The sequence below is a fragment of the Babylonia areolata genome, chromosome 4 (genome assembly GCF_041734735.1).
Source record: "Babylonia areolata isolate BAREFJ2019XMU chromosome 4, ASM4173473v1, whole genome shotgun sequence".
NCBI lineage: Eukaryota > Metazoa > Mollusca > Gastropoda > Neogastropoda > Buccinidae > Babylonia > Babylonia areolata.
The window spans coordinates 7,686,718-7,714,201 of NC_134879.1; the positions used below are offsets into that span (position 1 = coordinate 7,686,718).

Consider the following 27,484-nt stretch of genomic DNA (forward strand, 5'->3'; position numbering starts at 1 on the left):
ATGTTTAAATTTTTTTTTTAAAGTTAAAAAAAAAAAAAAAAAAGTTTTAGAGAATTTTGAAATGTATGTTATCTGTCGGTGTGTGTCCTCATATGGGAGAAGAGGCTGATTCTGGATATGCAGCACTTCCCACAGGTGTTGCAAGGGAAAACGTCTCCAGAAGTTGAGCCTTGCTGCCTTCGCTCACGCTTCTTCTTAATGGCTAGCGTTCTCTTGTTTTCAAACGTCTTTATGCCACTAGAGCACAGCATCCTCCAGCGAGAGCGGTCAAGGGCACCGGTTTCCCAGTAAGCAATGTCTATGTCACAGGTTTTGAGGTTTGTCTTCAAGGTGTCCTTGAAGCACTTTCAGGGTCTTACAAGTTCGCGGTGGCCTTCCTTCAGCTGGCCATACAGTAGCATCTTTGGGTGTCCTGTCCAGCGTAGCTGGTACTGGATCAGCAGGCTTTCGATGCTGGGCAGGCTGCTCCTCTCTAAGACCTCGAGGTTGGAGACCCTGTCTTGCCACTTTATGCCGAGGATCTTTTGTAGGCATCTGTGGTGAAACTGCTCAAGTTGTTGAATGTGACGACTATACGTCGTCCATGTTTCACAGCAGTACAACAAGGTGGTCAGCACAACAGCTCTGTAGGTTTTGATTTTGGTGCTGAGCCTGATGCCTTTGTTGTTCCACAGCCTGTTGTTGAGTCTGCCAAAGGTGGAGCTAGCCTTGGTGATGCGCAGTGTCACTTCTGCATCAAGGGCTCCGTTGTTGCATAGGGTGCTGCCCAGGTAGCAAAACTTGTCGACTGACTTGATCTCTGTGTCATCAGTCTTGATTGCAGGTGGGAGGGAGGCACTAGTGTTCTGAGAGCTAGCTGGTTGATACATGGACTTGGTCTTGCTGAGGCTGATGGCGAGTCCAAAGCACCTGCAGGAGGTTGAGAACCTGTCCATAATGAACTGCATGTCCTCGTGGGTGTGTGCAGTAAGCGCGCAGTCATCAGCAAAGAGGAACTCTCTCAACAGTGCCTCAAACACCCTGGACCTAGCGTGGAGTCACCGCAGGTTGAAAAGTTTGCCATCTGTGCGAAACTGAATGTAGATGCCCCGGTCACAGTCTTGGAAGGCATCAATCAGCATGGCAGAGAAGAGAATGGAGAACAGTGTGAGTGCCAGGACGCAGCCCTGCTTTACTCCATTTACCACAGGGAACGGATCTGACTTGTCAGTATTTTCCTGTACTCTCACCTGCATGCCATCGTGGAATGACGCAATCAGCTGGATTAGGTTCTCTGGGCAGCCGAACTTCAGGAGGATCTTCAACAGACCCCGGCGGTTCACCGTGTCGAAGGCCTTAGTCAGGTCTCAGGCATGAGATTTTTCCGACTATGGTCAGATTTCCGACCGAAAACTGGCTCCAGAGGCCATTTTTGATATTCACGTAAATCCGTTAAGAAAATCGGTGGAGGGGTGTTGAGGCTTTTTCCGACTGAAGAAGGTTGCGCGAATGTTGTCCAACCAATCGACAAGACAGACTCGCACCGTTTGCTAAAATGCCTCATGTTTGGATAAGCGATCCAATTGAGAATAAGTTTTCCGTTGCTTCTCTGTCATCATTCAGCTTATCCGTATTCGGTCGGGATTACAAAACTTTCACTCGTGGGCTTCACGACTTGCAAATGTACCTGATTTCATCGATCGTCTTCAGTCATTGACAAAATGAGAAAACTCACAAAGGAACAGAAGATTTTTGCAGCAGAGATCGATAAAGGAGTGAAAAATAAGTGGAACTGGGCCTGGCAAGATGAAATTGTGAAAACAGAAGTAAAGAACAAAAAAATAACTTCACAGGTAGGCGACGCCATTCACAAAATCGATGCCACGGGCAAGGCCAAGTGTGATTGGTGTCAGATTGTATGGGTGCAACTCTTCAGTCTAGGCATGGACATCTGTTTTCAGATTTACATTAAAAATGGAGTGTCCGTTTTCTGGAAGAAAAGAAAAGGAAAAGCCGATGGCCCGTCAGTTCTGTATCGTTTACTGACCGGATGATCTGTCAAAAATGAAAACGGAATGCTCTTTCGAAGCGTTGTTTGTTGACGCCTTGAGAGGCGATCCAGTGACTTGCCAGAGCACCAAAATCGAAGTCAGAAAGTTTCCTAATGTTCAGTTGAAGTTGTCAAAATGCTGATAACGATCCCTACATGGCATGCATTGATATCACTGTGAAAAGCACACACTCAAGCGCGCACATACACACACATGCGATCCATCACACACACACACACACACACGCACAAATATGCGAGCAAGCGATGCGCGTGTGCGCGCGCACACACACACGCACGCGCGCGTGCGCACATGCACAAACTTGCGCGCACGCACAGATAAGGTAAACCCCGGTGGGTGCATGCAATCTCCATCCCTGTCAAGCCACAAGGGCGTTGGGTACATCTGCTTGACCCTCTGTTCATTCAACAAAAGCTGCAAATGTTTGCCACTTTATGCACAAGTAACATTGTTGCAATGGAAACAGAAACTTTGTGGCAATTGACCTCAGTGCTTTTTCTGACACAGCCGAGGCTGTGGTACAGACAGTTCATGGCAAGAGTCAGTTTATTTAGATTTGAGACCTACAGCCAGATTGCCAAAGTTACACACGCATGCATAGACACAGAGTTGAACTGAATGCGCATGCGCGCGCACACACACTCTCTCTCTTCCCCTCTCTCTCTTTGAAAAAAAAAATCATGAATGCACTCACATAAGATAAGATAAGAATAACTTTGTTATCTCCAGAGAAATTTGGTCAGGTGCATTATCACAACATAGACAAGTAAACAACATGGGGACCATAACTGTAAAAGTCAGCAACAGCTTTTACGAATATTACGAAGATACAAATGTAAAAAATATCACATACACCGTTTCATACATACATCCACACACTGCAGGTAATAACTAGTATTCTTAATGTAAAAAAAAAAAGAAAGAATTAAGAAACATTATTTGAATATAATTATAAACATAGCCTACAATACTGCACATTGATTATAATAGACAGATAAGATTTGAATAAAGATAAATTGCGGAAAACCGCAACCAGATAATCAGCACACACCCGCATCCCCCACCCACCCACCCACCCACCCCACACACGCGGATTACTTGATTAAACAAGAGTAATAAACATATGTTCTCAAATAAAAGCATATACACATACTCTGTTTTTTATTTTCTCTATCTCTCCACACTTGCACATGTGCACACATATGGGCGCTCACACAGAGCTTAATAATATGCACATGCGCGCGCACACTTAACACACACTCTTTCTCTCTCTCTTTCACACACACACACACACACACACACAGAATTGTATTCAAAGCAATGCACATATATATATTGGGGGGCGGGGGGGGGGGGGGGGGAGCTTATAAAACCACTGTCAATGACTGTGACAACTTTGGCATTGAACCAAGACACTGACCACAGTTTTAGCTGAGAATCCTTGACTGCTGAAAGTGATATAACCAGTCACAGACCCACTCCCTCCTCCCTCCAGTCATTACCCCATTCTTTCCTCAACCAACACACGTCTGTCAGTGGAACAGAGACTACAGCTGAACAGAGACTGCAGCTGAGTAAAAGAGACTACAGCTGAGTTTTTTTTGTTTTTTTTGCTTTTTTTTTTTTTTTTTTTTCTCAAGGCCTGACAAAGCGCGTTGGGTTACGCTACTGGTCAGGCATCTGCTTGGCAGATTGGTGTGGCGTATATGGATTTGTCCGAACGCAGTGACACCTCCTTGAACTATTGAAACTGAAACAAACTGAAACTACAGCTGAAGAGACCGGACGGTCAGTTATATTGGTACAGTGCAAACTTGTGTGGAACATTTTCCTTGAAAACACCACACACACACACACACACACACACACACACAACAACACAACACAACACAACACAACACAACACAACACAACACAACACAACACAACACAACACAACACAACACAACACAACAAGGTCCCCCAACCCTCTTAAAAATCACTAATTTCGTTTTCAGCCATGGGCTTTACCACCCTGGACCCTGGCCAATTTTCAGAGGAAACTCTACTGGACAATTCCCCAGCCTGGACAATTCCCCAGCCTCACTCTCACACACACACGCACGCATGCATGCACACACGCACGCACACACACACTCTCTCTCTCACTCACTCACTCACTCACTCACTCACACCAAGTTTAACACACACAGAATTGCATTTGAGGCAGTTCACATACATGCACACACACAAACTTCAACTCTTTCCTCCCATGTTCCTCCCGACCCTCATTCTCAATCTCTTAGTCCATATGTCTGTCTGTCTCTCTTTCTCACATACACACAGAGTGTTGCATTATACACACACACACACACACACACACACACACACACACACACACACAAATGAGAAAAGAATTTTAAAATCATGTCCCGAAGGCTGACTTTTACAGGTTTGAAAGCAAAAACACTTCAGTTTAGGAAGAATTGGACTGATTTTTTGTCTTCTGTGGGTTGGAATACCTCAGCAGCATTGGTGGCCCACAAGTGCAGATTTTATGGTTTGAAATTGAGAAAAACCTTCAGGCCCCCACCTTTCAGACTTGATCACAATTTCCCAATCTCATGCCTAGGTCTACAAAGACCATGTGGAGCTCCTTCTTCTGCTCACGGCACTTCTCTTGCATCTGGCGTATGGCACACACCATGTCACATGTTCCCCTGCCTGAGTGGAAGCCGCACTGTGCTTCAGGGATGACTGTGTTGGAGACATGGTCAACCAGTCTGTTCAGTATGATGCGGGTGAAGATCTTGCCGGCGATGCAGAGAAGAGATTCCATGGTGGTTATCGCAGGATGTTTTGTCTCCCTTCTGTTTGTAAATGTGGACAATTGAAGCATCCTTGAAATCCTGGGGGACCTCCCCTCTCTCCCAGATAGACTGGAACAGGGCGGTCAGCTTGTCTGTCAGCACCTCGCCTCCATACTTTTCCATCCACTCCTGGTACTTTTCCTGACGTTGTCAGCTTCAGGGCCTTCTGGGTCTCAGCCTTGGTGGGAGGGGCAACTAGCAAGTCATTGACTGGTAAATGTGGGAGGGCTGCAATTACCTCGTCAGATACGGACAAGTCCCTTTTGAGGAGGGTGTTGAAGTGCTCTGCCCAGCGGGCAAGGATGACTTTCTTGTCTGTCAGGAGAGTGGTCTGGTCCAAGGTTTGGACAGGGATTGATCCTGTGACTCTCGGCCCATACACAGCTCGGAGACCATCATGTTAGGTCTTTGTGTCGTGAGCATCTGCAGTGGACTGAAGCTCTTCGGACTTTCTCTCCCACCAGGTGTTCTTCATCTCATGCAGCCTCTTCTGTACGAGTTGCTTGGTTTGCAAGTACTGGTTATTTTTGCTCTGGCAGTCTTTATCGGAAATGTGATCTTGATGCCATATATGCAGTGTGTTCAGGAGCTTCGAGATTCCAGAGTAATTTTCGTCAAACCAGTGGCTCCTCTGTACAAAGCCGAGTGTGTCAGCTCTAAAGGTGCTCCATTCCTCTTCTACATCAGTCGATGCAGGAATTTCTTGGAGAGCTGCTTGGATTTGCTGCTGCAGCATGTCCTTGGTGATAGGGAGGCGGTGGATGTTCAGCTTCCTAGGGGGTTTCTGCCTGGCTGGTTGGAGCTTGCGTGCAAGCGTGATGTTCATCTTGCTGCGTACCAGGCGATGGTCCGTCCAACAGACTGCTCCTCTCATGCAGCGTGTAATGGAAACATCACCTCTGTCCCTCATGTGCCACTGCTAGGAGCGGGGTTGCATCCATGTGTTCTTGTACTTGTCCGCTTATTGGAAGAGGGTGTTGGTGATGGTCAGTCCATGCTGCGCGCAGAGCAAGAGCAAAAGCAGTCGGTTGGAGTTGCACTTGCCAGTGCCGTGTTGTGCTAGGACTTTTGGCCACAAGGAGAAGTCCACGCCGACACGAGCATTGAAATCCCCAAGGATGATCAGCCTCTGTCTACTGCTGAAATGGTGCGGCTGAGCTCCTCGTAGAAGGCTTCTTTGATGTCATCAGGGTTGGTCATCGTCGGGGCATAGCAGCTGATGACTGGTGAAGCGATCCTCAGACAGCTTCAGACGCAGGGTCATCAGCATATCGTTTATCCAACGTGGAAGGTTGTCAAGCTGTCTTGCAAGTTTAGTTTGTTTGGCAAAGCCCACGCCTGAGGTTCTTGGGGTGCCTTCTGGCTTCCCAGTGCAGTAGAAGGTGTGGCCCCCTCCAACTTGATCCAGCTGGGTTTCACCGGCAAACCTGGTTTTGCTCAGGGCTGCTATGTCCACCTGGTAGCGATCAAGCATTCTAGCAATGAGCGCTGTGCACCTTTCTGGTCTGTCATCTCTGTCCAAAAGGGTGCGAACATTCCAGGCACCCAGAGCCAGGCCATGACTCCTGGTTCTTCTGTTGTTTTCGACTGCTAGTGTTGGATGTCCAAGTAGGTGCGTTTCCTACTAGGTACTTTCCCCGTTACCACTTCTCCATCACCGCAGGGCTTGGGAAAGCTGGGTGTTGAAGGGCTAGCTCGTCGTTCCAACATTAGCCTGGTTGCCCGACCAGCACAGGTGACTTTTTTATTTTTAGTGAAGAGGAGTTGTGCAGTCCCTTCCCCACTCTCTTGCCTACTGACGCCTAGAGTCCATCAGGTGCAGATACTGCCACGTGTAGAACGGCCTCGGCAGGTGCAGGTTTTTTTCTTTGGAGTTCCGTCTCCTCGGAGGACTTCCAGCCAAGAATAAGAGCTCCGCCTGCCCTTTGGTCATCCTCTTACGCCTTCACAGCTGTTGGGAAAGGTTTCCTCCTCCGCCTGGTTCATCGTTGGGAGACTTCACATGCGAGACTACACAGATAATGATGACATTATGGTAGACAGTATCATTGATGGAGTGCATGACAAAAAACTACAAGGGAGGCTTCTTGAAAAAAGGAGAAGCTCTTTCTCTTGCCCAGGCAATAGAAATTGGCCAACAGTTTGAACTGTCACAGAAACAACTCCGCATTGTTCATGATGAGTCAGAAGTAATTGTAAACGCAGTCAAAGGAAAGAAGCAACAAGAATCTTGTTTTGCTCAAAAGGAATTCAAAACTGCTGTCAATGCTGTCACAAAGAGAAAATTTTAACCACAAACTGCAAAAACAGAGGACATAGCCATTGCATTTGCTGTGGTGGAGATCCAAAACACCCCAGAACAAGAGGGAAATGTCCAGCGATGGGAACAACTCGTACGCATTGCAGAAAACCCAATTACTGGAGGAAAGTCTGCAGAAGTCGTCGCGCTGTCCACATGTTAGCTGCTGATGCAGAGTCAGATTCTGAACCAGAAGTCCTGATGATCCACAGCGCTATGGTTGACAACACCAAGGATGACATATGGAAGCAGATCATGTCAGTCCACGGAAAAAACATCAATTCAAAATTGACGCTGGAGCAAGATGTAACACACTCACAGTCCATGACGACCGGAAAGTTTCCCACTGCAGTGAAATCAGTTTCCCAAACAAAATTCTGCACACCTACTCAAATCATAATATCCAACCCATTGGCACAGCAGATCTGCCAATCCTCTGCAATGGGAAAATTGTCAATGCTCAATTTGGAGTCATTAACATTGACCAAGAGAACGTAATTTCTGGCACAACTGCAGAAAGTCTTGGTCTCATTACCTGCCTGTCAACAATGGATTCTGTAGCTAACGCTCACACCACACCTTGCTTTGAGTTTCCTGAGCTACAGCATACAACTAGGACACTACCAGGGGAGTACAGCATTAAGCTGAAGCCAGGTGCAAGAGGAGTTGTCCACCCAGTACGTCGTCAACCAGCAGCACTGCGTGAAAAAATTATCAAGAAACTTCATGAAATGGAAGCAGATGGCCATATCACCAAAGTTGAAGAACCTACTGAGTGGGTTAGTTCAGTGACTGTCTCTGTCCGAAATGACAAAGTTCGAATCTGCATTGATCCCAAATATTTGAATGCTGCTATCCAATGTGAACACTACCCAATATGCACAGTTGAAGAGATTATAGCGGACATTCCAGATGCCAAAGTATTCTCGAAATCAGATGCAAAAAAAGTGGATTTCTGCAGATAAAATTGGATGAAACATCATCATTTTTTACCACATTCAACACCCCTATTAGAAGATACCACTGGCTGCACCTCCCATTTGGCATCTCCTGTGCCCCAGAAGTGTTCCAACAGATCATGGACCAAATGATTGAAGGAATCAAAGGAGCATACACAACAATGGATGACATTTTGGTCACGGGTCGTGACACTGAACATCATGACCAAATACTTTAAAAAGTTGTAGAAAGTGCCACAAGCTACTATCTTAAGTTGAACCCGGAGAAACTATACATCCGACAGCCCAGTGTTCCATATGTCAGTCACCTCTTCACAGCAAAAGTGAAAGCTGTACAAGAAAACAAAGATGATGTTAGATGCTTTCTGGGGTTTGTCACATACCTTAGCAAATTCATTCCAAATCTGAGTGAAGAGAGTGCCTCACTCCGTGACCTACTGAAAGAAGATATTTTGTTTGACTGGCAGCAAATTCATGAACAATCATTCACAAAACTAAAAAGCCTCCGCAACAACCACCCAGTCCTCAAGTACTTCAATGTCAACGCCCCTTTTGAAATTCACTGTGATGCTAGCCAGCATGGGCTAGGAGCCGTTCTCATCCAGGATGGAAGACCAGTAGCGTACATCTCACGAGCTGTGACAGACACGGAGAAACGCTATGCTCAATTTGAGAAGGAAATGCTGTTCATTGTCCATGCCTGTAAAAAATTCCACTGTTACATCTTTGGCGAAGAAGTCACAGACTTCAGCAACCACAAACCTCTTGAGCAAATTTTATGCAAGCCACTCCTGTCAGTGCCAGTGCATTTGCAAAGCATGCTACTCAGTCTGCAGTGGTACAGTCTGCAAGTGAAGTATCAAAAAGGCTGCTACATGCAACTGCTGGACACTATTTCACGTGCACATCTACCTGAAGACTCGGCTGAAATATCACACATAGAGACCGTGAACACATATGCACCACTTGCAAAAGAAAAGTACACTTAACTGCAGCTGTGTACTCAGCAAGAACTTGGTTAGTTACAATCCCTGATCTTCGATGGTTGGCCATGCAGATGCGACAGTTTGGGCAGTCTCACATGGCATCATTTTCAAAGGGTCCAGGATCGTCATCTCACCCAGTCTCCAGAAACAGATGCTGACACTCATCCATGAGTCCCACCTTAGGATAGTGAAGTGTAAACGGCGAGCAAGAGAAGTGATATATTGGCCATCAGTGAACTCAGGCATTGAAGAGAACATACAAAATTGCAGCAAATGCGCAAAAATGGAAACTGTCAGCTGAGCCACTTCTACCCACACCAGTTCCAGATCTCCCGAATGCTGTAGTTGGGACTGATATATTTAAATTCCAGGGGAAAAGCTACCTTCTGACTGTAGATTAATACTCAAAGTTCATTGAAGTGGATGAGCTGAAGAACGCTAGCTCTGAATCTGTCATTCAAAAGCTGAAGAGTCAGTTTAGCCGCCATGGAATCCCATCATCCTTAAGAAGTGACTGCGGAACACAGTTCACAAGCCAACAGTTCTCCAACTTCTGCAAGAGTTACGGAATCAGTCAAAAAACATCCAGCCCACACTTCCAGAGCTCCAACAGAGAGGCTGAACATGCTGTAACAAACAGTGAAAAGACTGTGGAGAAAAAAATGAAGACAAGCATCTTGCCTTGCTTGACTATCGAACCACACCCCAGATGGCATCAGCCTCTCTCCTGCGCAACTCTTGATGGGACGACGACCACGAAACAAACTGCCAACTCCTCAAAGTATTCTTGCCCCTGCATATTAATAAGATCGCCAAGATATCAAGCAGCATATGAGAATTAAAAAGGCTAAACTAAAGTTTTACCATGACAAACCAAGCGCTTCAGATCACTCATCTCTTCATCCAGGGGACCCTCCGTGGGCGCTGATGGACTTCTTGAAAGAAGTGAACATTTTTAATCAGATTTGAAGGTTTTAAACTATGGAAGGTTTTTAAACTTTGAGTGGAAAGCTTAAAGTGGTGACTTGTTTTTATTGTTTTTTACCCTTGTAGTAGGTATTAATGTGGCGATAGCCTTGAGATGGCCTTAGTGGTCGGTGAGGCTCTAAGCACCATAATTTCATTTCATTTCATTTCATCCAGGGGACCAGGTCCACATGGCTCCACTCCCAGGCACCAGAGAATGGAAACCAGCTGTTGTAGTAGGACACCATACATTGCCAAGATCATACTTTGTACAGTCTGAAGGAAACATATACCATCGGAACAGACGTCATTTGCAGCGTTCAACACTAACAGCAAACTACACTCCACCAACATTACCAGACCTATCTGCTGCACCAGAGTCCAACTCACCCACAAATAATCCAACCTTTGCCTGCAGAGACAGTGGTAGCATTAGCTGGACGCCCTCAGCGAGCATCTGCAGTGGTTTCTCCTCATGGTGCATACCGTACGTGCTCTGGACATGAAGTCCATCCACCACAGAGACTGGACTTGTAGCTGTTCAGAAATCTCCATCACAAGTTGGCCTTGCAGCAAGGATTGTCTGCGTTGTCTTGTTGTTTGTGTTAATTCTGTTCTGAATTCATCAACATTCCTGTTCTTTATTTTCATGAGGGGAAAGATATAACATATTTGGTGCGAAACTGAAGTACGCTTGAGTACACAACTAACATGAAACAAGGAACAAGAACTCTGCTGGTCAATGGATGCTCATGACTCAAGTCAGTAACGTTACAATAGCATCTATAGTTTCCTGTAGACGGTAGGTGTTGAGACTGAGGCAGACAAACCTTATTGCTACTCAGAACAAGCTGCATGGGAGGAATACCACTGAAATGGTACAGATGATTGGGCAGCAAAAGGAGAAAAGTTATTTTTATGCACTGAAGTAACAGCTTCTTTGCTTGAATTATATTTTCCATTCTTAAATTGTTCAGCTTCTGACTCATAAAATTAAATGAAAGGTTTATACACCAGTGTACTCTTCCACATGATGATACTCCATTTTGGTTATATGTTTTAAAATTGTTGTCCTTATGGTTTTCCAGATTTTCTGACCTGTGAGCTTCAAGCTGTGAGAATGATTGCCAAGAAGAAGCCTACAATGTTGCATCCTGCTGGGACACAGGGACCTGTGGCCACCGTGGTGAGTTACAGCAGACATGCAATGCACTCTTGTAGAGTAGAATTTATTTCTTTATTGCCTAGTTCAACATCTTGAGCAAGGTCTCCTCCCAGAAAGCCAGTGTGGCTTCTGTGCTGAACTTGGGGGACTGCAGACATGATTTTTTCTGCGTGCCAAAAATGCCAGGAGCAACACAGTGACCTGTTCGTGACCTTTGTTGATCTGACCAAGGGTTTTGATACAGTCAGCAGAGAAGACTTAAGGAAGATTATGGAGAAGTTTGGCTGCCCCAGCAAGTGCATCACAGTTGTCTGGCAGTTCCATGATGGCATGATGGTGAAAGTTCTGATTGATGACAAACAGCATCAAACAAGGCTGCATTCTCGCCCCGACTCTGTTCAGTATGGTATTCTCTGCCATGCTGACAGATGCCTTCCGTGACTGCAAAGAAGGAATCCACATCAGCCACAGGACTGACAGGAGATTGTTGAAACTCAGGCACCTGCAGGCTGTTACAAAGGTGAAAGAGACTGTCATCAAAGACTTCTTGTTTGCTGATGGCTGCACACTCAACGCCAGAACAGAGCAGAAGATGCATTGTGAAATGGACTGCTGCTCACAAGCCTTTGGTCTCACCATCAGATCCAGAAAGACCGAAGTTCCTGCCACAGGAAAGTCTTACCAGGAGCCACGCATCACAGTGAATAGGCAAAACCTCCAGGCAGTTGACAACTTCACCTACCTGGGCAGCATGCTCTCTCGCACAGTGAACATAGACACTGAGGTCAACAACAGGATCGCCCAAGCCAGCGCCACCTTTGGGAGACTTGTGAGAACATCTGGGAGCGGAGAGGACTCAGCGCTACCACCAAGCTGAAGGTCTACTGTGCAATGGTCTTTACCACCTTCCTTTACGCCAGTGAGACCTGGACTGTCTACATCAGACACGCCAAACAGCTCAATCACTTCCACCTGAACTGTCTCCGCAGACTCGTCCACATTGGATGGCAGGACAAAGTCTCTGACACGAAAGTCCTGGAACGAGCTAGCCTCTGCAACATCTATACCCTCCTGCAGAAAGCCCAAGCCAGGTGGGCTGGACTTGTGCTCAGAATGCCAGACAGTTGACTGCCTAAGCAGCTGCTGTACGGAGAACTGTGTCAGGGAAAGCGCTCAGTTGGAGGGTAGAAGAAAAGCTACAAAGACTGCCTCAAAGCGTCTTTCATAGACCTGGGCATCGACATCAACACATGGGAGATGCTTGCTCTCGAGCGTTCAGCATTGTGCAGCAAACTCACCACTGGAGCCTGTGCGGCTGAAGCCAGGTGCATCACCAAGGCGCAGTGACAGCATTCTGTGCGCAAGACCTGAGCAGCATCCACTCCCACGACAGCACGTGCCACCCACTCACTTTTGTCCCACATGTGGGCGAGCCTTCAGGGTCCGGACTGGCCTCATCAGTTACCGCCAGACCACAGCCACCGATCTTCCATCTGTTTTTTTTTTGGTTTTTTTAAGACATGGTCATGTTCGAATCCTAAGGATGAACATCATTACCTAGTTTAACAGGGTCACATGGAATATTTGGGGGGAATTAAAAAGTACAAACATGAATTGAAAATCATATCCAATCACAAATTTAGTGATGTCAAAAGCTGGAAAATCGGTAACCATGACTGAATTATGAAGTTTTTTTTATTTGCCAACATCTTACTTACATAGAATGAAATAAAAACAACTGTGGAATAAAGTTCGACTTTCTGTTGTTTGATCAATTAGTTCATTTTCATCTGTTTGACCGAATTACTTTGATCATTCATTTGTGAACTACCCCACCAGAGCTGCAGTCGTGTAATGTCATGCTGTCTCCATGTCTGCATTACACCAGCTTTTTTTTTTTTTTTTTTTTTTTTTTTTTCCCCTCAGTTGCTTGCAGGTCGTGGAGCACCAGAACATGTTTTTTTCTTTTCATTTTTTGTTTCCCTTTTTTTTCTTTTCTTTTTTTTCTTTTTTTTTTTTTTGCTTCTTTTACACACCATTAGCCAAAAAAAAAAAAAAAAAAAAAAATTTTTCCTTCTGTTTTCTTTCGGTTTTGGAGGGGTTTTTTCAGGTTTTGGGGTGTTTTTTTTTGTTTTTGTTTTTTTCATTTTCTATATAACTTGTCAGTTTTCAATTAATACATTCTTTCTAAATGTATTCAAAGTAGTATTCTTCCAAATATACTAAGTTCTTTGTCTGAATATTTGGTTTTCATGGACAATTTCAGTGAATATTTTAACTTTATACATGTGTTTGGAGTCTGAGATTTAGGTTGCTCTGATGTGAGTGTGTGGATTCTATGTGTGGGATAATCATCGAAATCATCTTAGTACAATACATATACGTCGAAAGACATACAATTAGATCAACATCAATTATTGAAAAAAAAAAAAAAAGGAAAGTTGACGCCTGGACAGGAAGCAGGTTCCACCCACCCCCCGAAACGATGCATCGTGATTGCGCTTCTGCCAGACACACTGATCATGGACGCTCGCCACATCGTCCCCAGGACAACTCGTCATGTACCACATGAAAGTGAATAACATACTTGACATTATACAATACGCATTGTCGACATTTTACATTACACTCATTCAGCCAGTCTATGAAAGAAACACAAGTACTTAGCAATAATGATACAAGTAAAAGGTACAAAAGTGAATAAGTGAAAGATGTTTGCATACAGTGTGTGTGTGTGTGAGACATCTTTTTTTTACATTTACTAACATGGATTCAGTTGACTTTTGAGGCCTAGCTCTCTTTCAAAAATACATTGTATAGAGAGGGAGGACTCAGTTTTTAAAAAAATACTTATACACATTTTGCTTACAAGGATTATGTAATTGTATTTGTAATTTCATCACACCAGCTTAATATATTGCTCTGCTGCTTTTTGTGAGTGGTCAGTTCCCAAAATATTATCCAATGAGATGAGAGAAGACAAAACTAGCCTCATTTTGACACCTATTTGGCTATGGTCACGCTATTTTTACAATGTTCACAGATCCAGTGAAATGTTTGAAGATGATTTTAAACCTCTTCGGTTCAACATATGCCGACATGCAACCAGTCAGGTTGTAGATCGATCCTTTAACAACAAAACTGTTACAGTTATAAGCCCCAGTTTTAATCTCACACGAAGAGAAAACTGCTAGATTTGAGTCGGTGGCGCCGCGACTTCGACTAGTGCTGGATCAAAATGGCTGACGCCGGTGCTGCACAGTGCAGTTTGGCGAGTGAAAGTGTTGATGTTTTGACAATTTCAGACCCATCATCAGTGCCATTGATTCCGCTTGTTGGTAAGTATATTTATTAATGGTCATTTTTGAAAAATTTTTTTGCTGTAAAACTGATAATAGTTTGAAGATTTTTCAAAGACAACACCGATGTGTTAAACAATAAACAAAACGGAAGTGCAACTGTGGGCAGCTTTACAGTAGGGTGGGAAAAAAATCTATTGAATTTTAATGAACGTAGACAGATCATTTTCATGTGTAGTTGCCACTACAGAAATGACCCAAAGAAAAGTATGTGAAGTTTCCTACACGTAGATTTAATATTTCAGACTAAATTTCAGCATTTTTAGTCACGTGACCTGTGAATTGTCTACGTTCGTTCTTTCAGTCGGCACTCTGTTGCTTAGCTCTCACACTCAGCATGTTCAATTGCTGTAAATAAATAGATAGATCAATAGATAGAATAAAAAATAAAGAAATAATTGAATGAATAAATATACCCATTAAAGTAGCCAAGTTGGTTCTTAATTTTGTGTTTTTGTACAGAATAAAGAATCTAAATGAATAGCAGTGTAAAATACAGGTCACAAGCATGTGTGCATGCGCACTCACACATGCACACACATGCACACACACACACACACATACTTAGTTAAAAAAGAAAGAAGAAAAAAATGAACTGATAAAAAAAAATTCCAGTAATTTTGCGTAATTTCTTTGGCTTTCAATTTTTAATTTATTTTCGTGATAAAATGTTCAAATGAATAACAGTATGAAATAATGGTTTTTTCTCTCTCTCTCTCTCTCGCTCTCTCTCTCTCTCTCTCTCTCTCTCTCTCTCTCTGTCACAAGACTTCAAAAGAAGTATTTCTTTTTTTGTTCTGGTAATTGCTGCAAGGAAAAATCAAGGAGAAAAACACAGCCGTTTCCTCCACCACCAAAAAAAAAAAAAAAAGCATCATATGGAGAGATTTTAGGAGTATGGGTGTGTATTGTCCTAAGTTCAAGGCAGTTGTCATAAGAATGTGCAGCAACCCTTTATTGAACGAAACACTGCTTTCCACACAATTTGAAAAGAAAATATATTTAGTTTTGAGTTTACAGGGTTTGTATTCTTTTGTTGTTGTTTTTTTCAGCTTTCTTTTTGCCAGTTTTTAGTTTCAGCTGATATTTGCCGGAGTACTTGGTTGAATTTATATCCAGAGTAATAATAATTCAGTATTTTTAGCAATAAGGTGGACCATTATCATTACATGTTGATATGATTTTAAATTCCTTACTGGTTAACATTTTTTTATTTACATGGAAAAAAACAGAAAACATTCTCTCTCTCTCTCTCTGTCTCGCACACACACACACACACACACACACACACACACACGCTAATATTAGTGCAGACTTCTTTATCCAGATGCATGCATGCTAATATCCATGCAAATTTCTTTTTCCAGCTGGCAACTTGGTTTCATACCCTTTTCCCTGATGTGAGCTATAACTCCAGTTGACTGAGCAGTGCAGTGGACGGATTGATGAAGAAGGTTCGAGATCTGCAGAAGTGTGAGCTTCTCTACAGCCTGCGAGCTCTGATTCAGATGAGTCACAAGACTTACAACCCAAATGAAGGAGACGACAAAACACTGCTGATGGAAATGAAGACCAGGAGCAGAGCAGTGAAGATCAAACCTTCAGCTTTACTGCCCAAGGACAGTGGATTGCAGCCTTTTTTTAATGAGACATTTATATTGGCCAGGTCACTGATGTGTTGGATACCTACTTAGCATGTGCAGACCTGTGCACCCCCTGTATTTTTCAGTATTTGTCCCTGAAAAAAAAAAAGAGAGAAATGCGGAAATCTGATTTCATAACCAAAATCCAATTTCTTAACAGAGTACAAAAAATATTTTTGTTCCTGACATGAAAATGGTTATTGGATATTGCAAGATTAGCATTTTTCTTTTATAAGAGAGTGGGAGGGAGGATGGGGAGAGAGAGAAAGCTAGCAATGGTCAATATTGATCGAATGTGATGAAATACTGAAAGCCAGTGAAAAATACTGATCTGTTATGACAGTACTGAAAAGGTTAGTTGAGGGGTGCACAGGTCTGCATGTGTACAGTATCTGTCACAATCTTGTGCCAGAAAAGGCTATTTCAAGTTCCCAGCTGTGGATGATGTTGCAGACACTGAAGCTTTTGCCTTTCAGTGGGATTTGAAGTTGTGCCTGTTCGCAGATACTGAGTGGTGCCTGCAGTTGATGATATTCAAGAGCAGTATGATGCAATTAAACGTTTAGCCAATGATGCAATCAAACGCCCAGCACAAACTGACATGAATTTTTACTCAATGCCTTTAGAATGAAATCAAATCGTCAACTGTACTGTTGTAGCCTTCCCACTTCCATTGTCCTGTCCTGCACTCAAAAAATATCTGCCCTCAAGAAACTGAGAATGTCCTCAAGATGTTGAAGCTGATGCCCTTCACCAACCTGTCCCTGTAGTGTGAAGGACCAGACCCCAGCCCATGTCCTGCAGACCCTTCCTTCTCATGGGACTCAGAGCCACTCTGGGACCAACAATAACCCTCCTGCACAGCAAGCTCAACACCTCCTAAGAGGAATTTGAGGTTACAACATTTTTTTTGTTTTTGCAAGTTGACATGATATTGCTATGTGCAAAGGAAGAAGACACTGAAAACTAAGAAGTTCTAGTTCTTAATCAGAACCTTAATGTCAGGATTAACATTTCATATTGTTAACAGTTTACACAAAAAAAGGTTTGCTTATTTACAGCATTTTGCAAAAGCTTTCAAAACCTCCTTTGCTGTTATGATTGTTTAGGGTTTAAGCGTAACTTTGAAAAAACGCAAAAAATTGTTCAACGTTTTATTTTCAGAGAAATGCACATAGACTGCTAAATCAAACAATAGATCTTTTTCTGATTCCAATGACACCAAAACCACTTGTGTAGCTTAAATGGAAGCTGAGATATCAAGTTTTAAAAACACTGTCAAATTATCTTAAATGCTGTTTACAATTATAACATGTGCGAAAGTTAGAAATTGAAGACTTTTCTGATTTCAACCATATGTGCCAGCCATTATACATTCATTTCTGAATCTGAAAAAAATCAGGCTTATTACTTATGCTATAGGGAATAGTGTAAAATGAAATTTGGCAATCTTCATGATATAAATCAAGTGTAATGAGCCTTCAAAATCCTTATTTCATTTCATTTTCATTTGGTGTGAATTTTAGCCCCCAAATAAAATGTTTAAATATTCATATCTCCGGAACCATTTAACATATATTGATAAAATTTACACCAATGGATTCAGGATGATGCATAAGTGATGTAAACAGTTCATGTGTATTATCTGAAATTTGAAAAATCAGTTTGGAGTACCTGCTGAGATACTCCAAACTGATTTTTCAAATATATATATATGTGTGTGTGTATAATATGCATACATATCAGGGGTGTACATCTAAGTCGGACATCGGATGCTGTCTGATAATGTGTTGAGAAAGTGAGTTTTTTTCTCTCCTTGCAATGGAGGTTCTGTTCTTTCAAAAGCAAAAAAAAACAACAAAAAAAACAACAACAATACAAACATTTTGACATCATCATAACATCATACATTAATCATATGGCATACAATCTATGCCAACAAATTTATCAAGCATTTTCTTTATTCTTCAGCTCATTAATACATTGTATGCCCACCCATATTTCGAAGACTGAAAACAGTTATTTCTTACCCATGCACAATTATACACGCATACAGTCTTTTTCCAATGGACTCTGTGCTAATTCCTCTGTATATGTTTTTTTTTCAGCTTGTCATTTGTATGTACTGTTCTGTGACTTATAAGGTTTCATTAAAATAAAGCATTCTATTCTCTTTGCCTGCATTCTCTCAATCAAGATATAAGGAAATTTTGAATTATACCAAAAAAAAAAGAAAAGAAAAGAACAACCCCACACACACATGCACGCACTGCGTGCGCGCGCGCACGCACGCACACACACACACACACACACACACACAAACCACCCTAAGAATGGTCAAAGAAAGAAAGAAAGAGAAAAAGATGAAGAAAGAAAAGAAGAGAAGGATGCAGTCTGTTATAGCATTTCTTTAAAAAAATAAAAAAGAATCCATGAAAGTTCCAGGGAGCACTTTTATCTATCTTCTGTGTTTGTTGTAATTTGTAGTGCATGCATGCAAACCAACTGGTAACTAACTGAAAAGGACTACATTAAGTCTGTGTTACATAAGATAAATTATTAGTAGGTAGGTCTGGCCAAATTTTCAAATTCATACCAGAAGCCTCACATTTGCAAGAATGAAAGAGTGCAATAAAGTTAGAGGCCACACCAACTTTGTAAGCAGTATCTCAAATAGTTTTTGAGATATAGAGTTTTGAATTAAAAAAAAAAAAAAAAAAAAAATTCTGTGATTTTAACCAATCTCACAAATGGCATTTTGGAACCCGTGCAGAATTGCCACTAATGGATTCTCATTGTCAAAACTCTTCATATATGATCTATATAGTAAACAGAAGACCTCAGATTTTTTTAGATGGCTGTTAATATTATTGGCTGAATGCCAGTGTCATACATTCTGAAGAAAATGCTTATTTTCTGCATGTCCGATCCTGCAGTTTTGATGGTAGTGTTTACAAAAACAAGCTAAAGCACAATGAAGTCAAAACCGAAATCTTAGCTTTAGGAGTCCTAATTCATCTTAAGGCAGCAGAAAAGGACCCAGTTACCTTTGGCCCTGCTTCAGTAGCATTTCAAACATCAGCCAAATACCTGGGTGTATATCTCAATCAAACCTGGACTATGAACGACCAAATTTCATTCTTGTGTCGCTCATGTAATTTTCATCTCCGAAGGCTAGCCTCAGTCAGACCCTACATAACAGAGAAAAATATGGCTCAGTTGGTTTCCTCTTTTTTCCTGTCCAGACTGGATTACTGCTATTCCACTCTTGCAGGTTTACCATCTTCCTTCATCAACAGATTACAGAAAATTCAGAACAATGCTGAATGACTGGTTCTTGCCAAAAAGAAATCTGATCATGTTACACCTCTGCTGAATCGGTTACACTGGCTTCCAATTGAGTCCCACATTCACTATAAGTTAGCAACACTCGCCTTAACATTTTGTCAAGTCTCTTCCATTGTATCTCTCCTCTGTATTGGAAATATATGAACTGCACAGAACATTAAGATCTAGTTTTGAAAAACTGCTTAAAGTTCCAAGGACTAATTTGAAATGCGTTGGAAATAGGTCTTTCAGAGCTCAGGTTCCCCAAGTGTGGAACTCTCTACCTTCATCTCTTAGAAATTCCTCTGATCTACATTCCTTTAAGTTAGATCTGAAAACTTACCTTTTCCGTAAGCATTTTTGTTCTGGGCAGAATTGTTAAACCAAGGTATGCTTGTTGGCAAGTATCTTTGTGCTATTATTTTTATAGTCCTGTTTTAATGCATTGTGTATTTTATGTAGTTTCGGTCTTAGATGTGATGTCATTTTTTCTATCTGTGTGTGTGCGTGCGTGCATGTGTTTGTGAGGTTGCAGTGCTCTGGTACGCGTATGTAAGTGTGTAGGCATGTTAGTGTGTCCGAACAGAATTCTATATTAGAAAATAAGAAATATTTTAATGCTTATGCAATTTTGTTTTTAGTGCAGTTGATATTTAATGTCAGTGTGTATGTGTCTGTAAGGGAGGGACATTTATATATATGTGTGTGTGTGTGTGTTCTATAAAATGCATTTTGTTTTAATATAAGCCTTATTTACTTCATAGCTTTTATAATCTTTAGTGTGCTTTTGCATTCATATGAACACACTGGATGTTTTCCATTGTCAGATAGCGGTTGATATGTTTTTAAGGCATGTTTAGAGTCAACTATGATGTAAGGCGCTTTAAGCAGCATTGGTGCTGGATATAGTGCCATAGAAAATCTATGTATTATTATTGTTAAAATAACTGAAACTCAAAAACGATTGCATCTAGTGATCTGCATAAACATTTAAGATATTTTCAGGTTCAAGAAAGACTGTAGATTTACAAGACAGCAAATGTTAATAATAAATCTGAATAAATGCTTTTGATAAGATTGTATGAAAAAAATCAGCTTTATTCAAGACAATTGGGGATAATGTGTTCCATTAATGCTAAAAATGATTCTCCCTTTAGATATTTTTCAGGATTTGTGTGTGTGTGTGTGTTTCAAAATCAGTATATATGCATCACTTTATGTACTGTTTTCTTCTTTATACATCATAAATAACTATTAATCAGCACAGCTGATTGTACCAGTTCTAAAGTACAGACATCCAGCTGAACTGATCCATGCTCCGTATCAGTGCTGAAGTATAAAAAGTTTGAAAGGGAACAACAGTCTTACAATACAGCATCAAATGTACCCGTGGTAGTGTTATTTTGATTAGGTTTTCTTCTCTCTCTCTCTCTCTCTCTCTTTCTCTCTCTCACTGTATATGTGTGTGTGTGAAATAAAACAGAAGTAAGAAAATAGAGTAACTGTGTTGTGCGATCACAAAGTTGACCAAGACCAATTGAACTTCTCACTGAAAAATTCGTCTGCTATTTTGATGTTCTTGGCTGTCTTTCATTGTCAGAGAGAAAACTGTTTCACAACAGAAAACGATGATATTAACTAAAATTATGAAACCAATCATTCAAATACTTACTAATATAAATAATGTAAAGTTGGTTTCCTTTTTTTTTTCCCCCCCCCCATATTTGAATCAAAACCTCAACTATGTTGAGCTATGCAACAAGACTTCCACAATCCGGGCAGTAAAACCTCAGATCTAAAAATAGATCTAGTTGATCAGTGGTATAAAAAAAATACAAGGTCTCCACTTTTTCATTAAACGGACACTGCTCCTTAACCTCTTCACTGCTTGCTTCGTGGCTAACACGGTGTCTTCTGGTGACGAGATACGCCCCTAATCATGGGTATCACAACATCATTTCGTCAGCGAAATCTGAAAAAAATTAATGGGAGATAATACTGAAAACGGGTCAGCCCCATCAAAGGTATGTCAAAGCACAGTTCCTTCCCCACTGACCGTTGAAAGAATGATTCATGAGTGATGTAATGGTCTGGAACGTGACGCGTCGCAATGATGAGATTCAAGATGGCAGATCAACAATGCTCTTCGAAAGGCAGGCCTATTTTCAAGCGATATAGTGCATTGGAAGTATTACAAGAAGTACTAAACGACTTAGACTGTGGTGACGAAGACTTTGGAGGACAATCTGGAAGTGATTCTGACGATGACGAGAGTGACGATCACTCACACCACTGTCTTTTGTCGGAAGCTGTGGGCAATGTTGCCAACCCGGATTTTCAGCCTCACAGTGGTAGTGAAGAAGAAAGTGAAGCTGCAGGTGAATCGGACATTGAAATGGCTTAACTGATTCCAAGCACAAGTTCAGCACCCCCTCCTGAATTCAGATATCGTGGTGGAAGGAGAGGGAGGGGTAGTTCAAGACCACAGCAAAGCTCAAGAACGAGAGGGCATGGCCAAAGTACAAGACGTTCGGGGCGTGTTCGTCAGTTAGGTTTGATTTCTCAGTGGAAAGAAGCAGACGCACAACCACCTAATCTCGAGGTTGCCTTTGCTGGCAACACCAGTATAAAATGCAACACTGATAACTTCACCCCAGTGGATTATATCCAGCTGTTTTTTGACGATGATCTCATCAAACATTGTCATCCAAACGAATCTTTACCTGCTCAGTTCATGGAGGACCATCCAAACCTGCCAGAATTTTCACAGGCGAACAAGTGGGAACCAGTCGATGCAGCTGAAATGAAGAAATTCCTGGCTCTTGTGCTGCTGATTGGCATCGTGAGACTGCCTACCATTGAACTGTACTGGTCGACAAAGATGCCATACCAGTATTCAGTTCACTGATGACCAGAAACCGGTTTCAGGTAAGACAATTTTACTTTCATTACTTTCCATCTTCCTGTCTTTCTCTCTTTTCAGCATTACAAACATCAGTGGTGGTGGTGAGAATTATATGATGAAAGTTTGTGTGTGTGTGTGTGTGTGTGTCACTGTGTGTGTGGGAGGGTGGGGAGGTGTCAGTGTGTGTGGGAGGGCGGGACATAAATGTAAATGGGTGTAAATGTGTGTGTGTGTGTCTATGTGTACATCACATGTATACATGTATGTGTATAATTTATGTGTATGTTTGCATGTGTGGGTGAATTATGTACATTTACACTTGTTTGATTGTGTGATGTGTGTTATGTTGCACGTGTGTATAGTTTTGGTTTTTTTTGGTTATTTTGTGTGTGTATTGGGGGATTGTGTGTGTGTCACTGTGTATGTGTGTGTATGAGATGACTGTTATGTGTGGTCTGTGGGTGTGCATTTGTGTATATTAGAGCTTGTGTGTGTGCTTGCATGTGTGAGTGGATTATGTACATTTACACTTGTTTGTGTGGTGTGTGTTATGTTGCATGTGTGTGTGATTTTTGTGGTAATTTCTGTGTTTGTGTAGGTGTCACTGTGTATGTGTGTATGAGGAGGCTGTTATGTGTGGTCTGTGGGTGTTCATTTGTGTACATTAGAGTGTGTGTGTGTGAGTGGTGTGTATACATACAACTCTTTGCCTGATCTGTTCTTATTCAATATGTTTCAGATCATCCTGCAATTCCTTCATTTCCACAACAACTCAAAGATGCCAGCTTCAAATGACCCAGCCTATGATCGCCTCTGCAAGATCCATCCAGTCGCAGACCACCTGCATGAAAGATTCCAGGCAGTGTATGAGCCACGGCAAGCAGTGTGTGTGGATGAAAGTTTGCTGTTGTGGAAAGGTAGGCTTTTATTCCGCCTCAGGTTGTACATGTACCTTCTGGAGAAGAACACCCTGGTGTGTGGTACAGTGCGAGAGAACCGGGGCATTCCACTTGAGCTTCACCCCGTGAAGCTGAACCCTGGTTCATCCACTGCTGCACTTTGTGGTGACAGCTAGATTGTCGCCACAAAGTACCACAGCACCAAGGTAGTGCACCTGCTCTCCACAGTGCATGGCCACACTGAGGCTGCCATTAGAGACACACACCGGCGAGGCAAAAATAAGAGGTCAGAGGTGTCAACCAGCTGCAACAAAAATATGGGTAGAGTGGGCAAGCAAGATCAGCTGCTCCATCCATATGACTGCACCCGCAGGTCCATGAAGTGGACAAAGAAACTATTTTTCCATTTCCTCCAGGTTGCAGCCTGTAATGCGTTTGTTTTGAACAAGTCTGGTGACAACTCCAGCTAAACATTTTTGCATTTTCTGGAGTATGTAGTCAGTGCATGGCTGTGGCCTGACTGTGTGCCAGCTGTTGAGGCAAACCAGTCTGACGATGAAGTTAGGCTGACAGGCAGACACTTTATTTTCCCCATCCCACCCACACCCAACAAGGCCCAGCCCCAGAGGCCCTGCAGGGTGTGCACCAAGAAGCAGGGGGTCAGGTGTGACTTGCAGACCCACTGTCCTTTCCGTCCCTCAAAACCCGCACTGTGCACCTACCAGTGCTTCATGGATTATCATACCAAGCTCATCTATTGGCAGTAGTGCGCACGCGCACACACACACACCATGGTGTTTTTTTTCTCCAGTTTGTTTTTATAATATCAGTTACTAGTGTGTGTAATTACTCCTGTGTGTAACAAAACCATGCCTTCAGTGGAAGAAAAATGGATTGTGAATTGAACAATTTGAAGCTGTGCACAAGAACTACCACATTAATTTTGTGCACTGACAGCAACTGTGTGTGAACATTTCTTCTGAGTCAGTTTGAATATAGACTGTTTTGGGGTTTTTTGTTGTTGTTTTGGGGTTTGTTTTTTTTTGTTTTTTTTGTTTTGTTTTCTTCTTTTTGGGGGGTGAGGGGGGGGGGGGTGAGCGAGGGGAGTCAGTGTTTTCATGGTTTGACTTTATGCAGTGAGTATGTTTATGTTCAGAAATTGTAATTTTATTTTATAAACAATATGATTTCTATTCAGTGCCCTGGCCCCAGGTCCTCCTTTCTTTCGTACACATACCAGTATAATTGTTTCATGTACTACCATGCCAATTTTTTGCACAGGCATTACCTGTAACTTACATATTTTCATTCTCAGTTTGTAAATGTACAAGAAAGCCATTTTTTCCTGTATTTGTGTGGTTTCATGTTGTGTAATATGTTTGTTTGTCATCTGAAAAAAGTTTTTTCTCTAAACAAATTCATGTATATCCATGTGCACTCTACCAGTAACTGGCAATATCACATAACTGTATTGTCACATCATAGCCAAGGGTGTAAGGGAAAAACATGCCAAGTATCTTTGAGATATCTCAATAAATGACTGAGCAGTGACCAGTTCAGTGAATGTACCGAGGAAAGCAGTATTTTGCCCTGGCACACAGTAATACCAGTAGGGTTGTTTCATGGGCTACCATGCGAATTGTATGCCCAGGCATTACCTGTAACTTACATATTTTCATTCTCAGTTTGTAAATGTACAAGAAAGCCAATTTTTCCTGTATTTGTATGGTTTTATGTTGTGTAATATGTATCATTGTATGTTTATTATCTGATTTTTTTTTTTTTTAACAAAAAAAATTCACGTGTACTCTACCAGTGAATGGCAATATCACATAACTGTATTGTCACATCATAGCCCTTGGTATAAAGGAAAAACATGCCAAATATCTTCGAGATATCTCAATAAATGACTGAGCAGTGACCAGTTCAGTGAATGTACTGAGGAAAGCAGTATTTTGCCCTGGCACACAGTAATACCAGTAGGGTTGTTTCATGGGCTACCATGCCAAGTATATGCACAGGCACTACCTGTAACTTACATATTTTCATTCTCAGTTTGTAAATGTACAAGAAAGCCAGTTTTTCCTGTATTTGTATGGTTTTATGTTGTGTAATATGTGCGTTTATCATTAAAAAAAAGAATTTTTCACTAAAAAGTTCATGTATATCCATGTGTACTCTACCAGTGAATGGCAATATCACATAACTGCATTGTCACATCATAGCCAAGGGTATAAGGAAACAACATGCCAAATATCTTAGAGTTATCTCAATAAATGATTGAGCAGTGACCAGTTAGTGAATGTACCTAGGAAAGCAGTATTTTGCCGTCATGCAGTAATACCAGTAGGTTGTTTCATAGGCTACCATGCCAAGTTTGTGCACCGGGACTACCTCTGAGTTATGTATTTTCATTCTCAGTGAATAAATGTACAAGAAAACCAATTTTTGCTGTGTGTTTGTTGTTTTATGGTCAGGAGTGTGTGAGTGTATGTTCCTAAAGTGGGGGTTTTTTGGGTGTGTTTTTGTTGTTGTTGTTGTTAAAAAATATAATATATATTCATGGTTACCACAAAACCAACAAACAAAATCACAATATTTTGCTATCTACTCATAGCCAAGGGTATGAGAAAAAAAAAACATGCCAAAAATCTTAGAGATATCTCAATAAATGAGTGAGCAGTTAACTGTTTAGTGAACCAACCCAAGAAAGCAAAAATTTTGCCCGGCACACAGCAATCCAAAAAGGGTTATTTACTGTGGCAGTGAAGGGGTTAAAAGCTTTCAGGTCATTTTATAAAGCATTTTAAAGGTGAAAGAATGAATTTTTCAGTGGTGGGTTTGACTAGAGATTTATTTTGTCTGGAAGTGCAGTAGAGCATCAAGAAAAACAGGTACATTTTGAGCCACCTTTTTTGTAAATTGAGTAAAATATATCAACTGGAAACTTAGACCACTCAAAGTAGAGAAGGTGATCTTTTATTTGACAGGTCTCTTAAGTCAATTGATTGTAAGGAGCAATGTCCGTAACCTGTTTTTGTCACCAACCCTCTCAGACCAGAAGCAAATGTCGGCAAAATTGTTTACCGCACTGCATTTTGAAGAGCGAAGGATACTCCACTTCGGGCGATCAGTTTCACTCACACTGTCTTGCACACACACACAAAAAAACACTAACAGGAAAGAACAAAGGCAGTTTTATTTTCTTATGTATCTTTCAGTTCGATGTATGCAGTATTGTGCTTGTTAGGGCGAAGTGAAAAATTATAAAAATATGATCCGTCAGCTATAGTTACACAGCATTACATAGCGGCCGCACCTACCTATTAGGCTCATTCGTTTTCCACTACTTGTATTTCTAGGGCAGCCCTTTTTCTTTTCTTTTTTTTTAAGTCATTGTATTGCATTTCTGTTGCATGTATATTTTTTTCTGTAGCATGTATATGTTTCAGTTTTGGTTTGATTTGGTTAATCACGCTCTTGTGGATGAAAACGTTGCCATTAAACTCTCTGGTCAAAGATGTCATCCATTATTGTTTCACTGTCTGTGCCAAATAAAACTACTTCATTGTTAAAAAAAAACCCAGACTTTTCACAGTTTTCACATTTTCCTTTAAGAAATTTCTCCAAATAGTAATAATAGATAGTACTAATATGGCGCAAACTCCCCATATAATGGGCTCTAAGCGCCTTGCATTAAAGAACACTTATATGGTAGTGCATAATAACATACCTCTGCACATGAAAAAACAACACATATATGTATCTATACCCCAAGACAATATTACAAATTGCAAGTATGAACACACGCACACACACACATACAAACACACATGCACACATGCACATGCTTGCGTGCACACACATGCCTGCGCACAAACATCCACCCACAGACACACACACTACATGATGACTTAAGTAGAGGGTAAAATGGGGTGGGTTGGAGGAGGAAGAATGCAGACAATTAGCTATGCTTCATCACACCCAGAGGCCTGTTTAAGTAGATGAAAATGATTCTTGCAGCATTGTTCAAAATCATCTGAAGGCATGACAACAGAAGTAGTGAATTGTTGTAG

General features: G+C 41.7%; 1 protein-coding gene across 2 annotated transcripts in view; it reads left to right on the top strand.

The window, feature by feature from the left end:
* The window catches only part of LOC143280817 (protein FAM98A-like), a 122,393-nt gene that overhangs the window by 60,637 nt on the left and 34,272 nt on the right, over window positions 1-27,484 (top strand). For both annotated transcript variants that reach the window (XM_076585515.1, XM_076585516.1), the window contains exon 5: window positions 11,199-11,296. In XM_076585515.1, coding sequence (XP_076441630.1) covers window positions 11,199-11,296 — 98 coding nt within the window. The remainder of the gene's footprint in view (window positions 1-11,198; window positions 11,297-27,484) is intronic.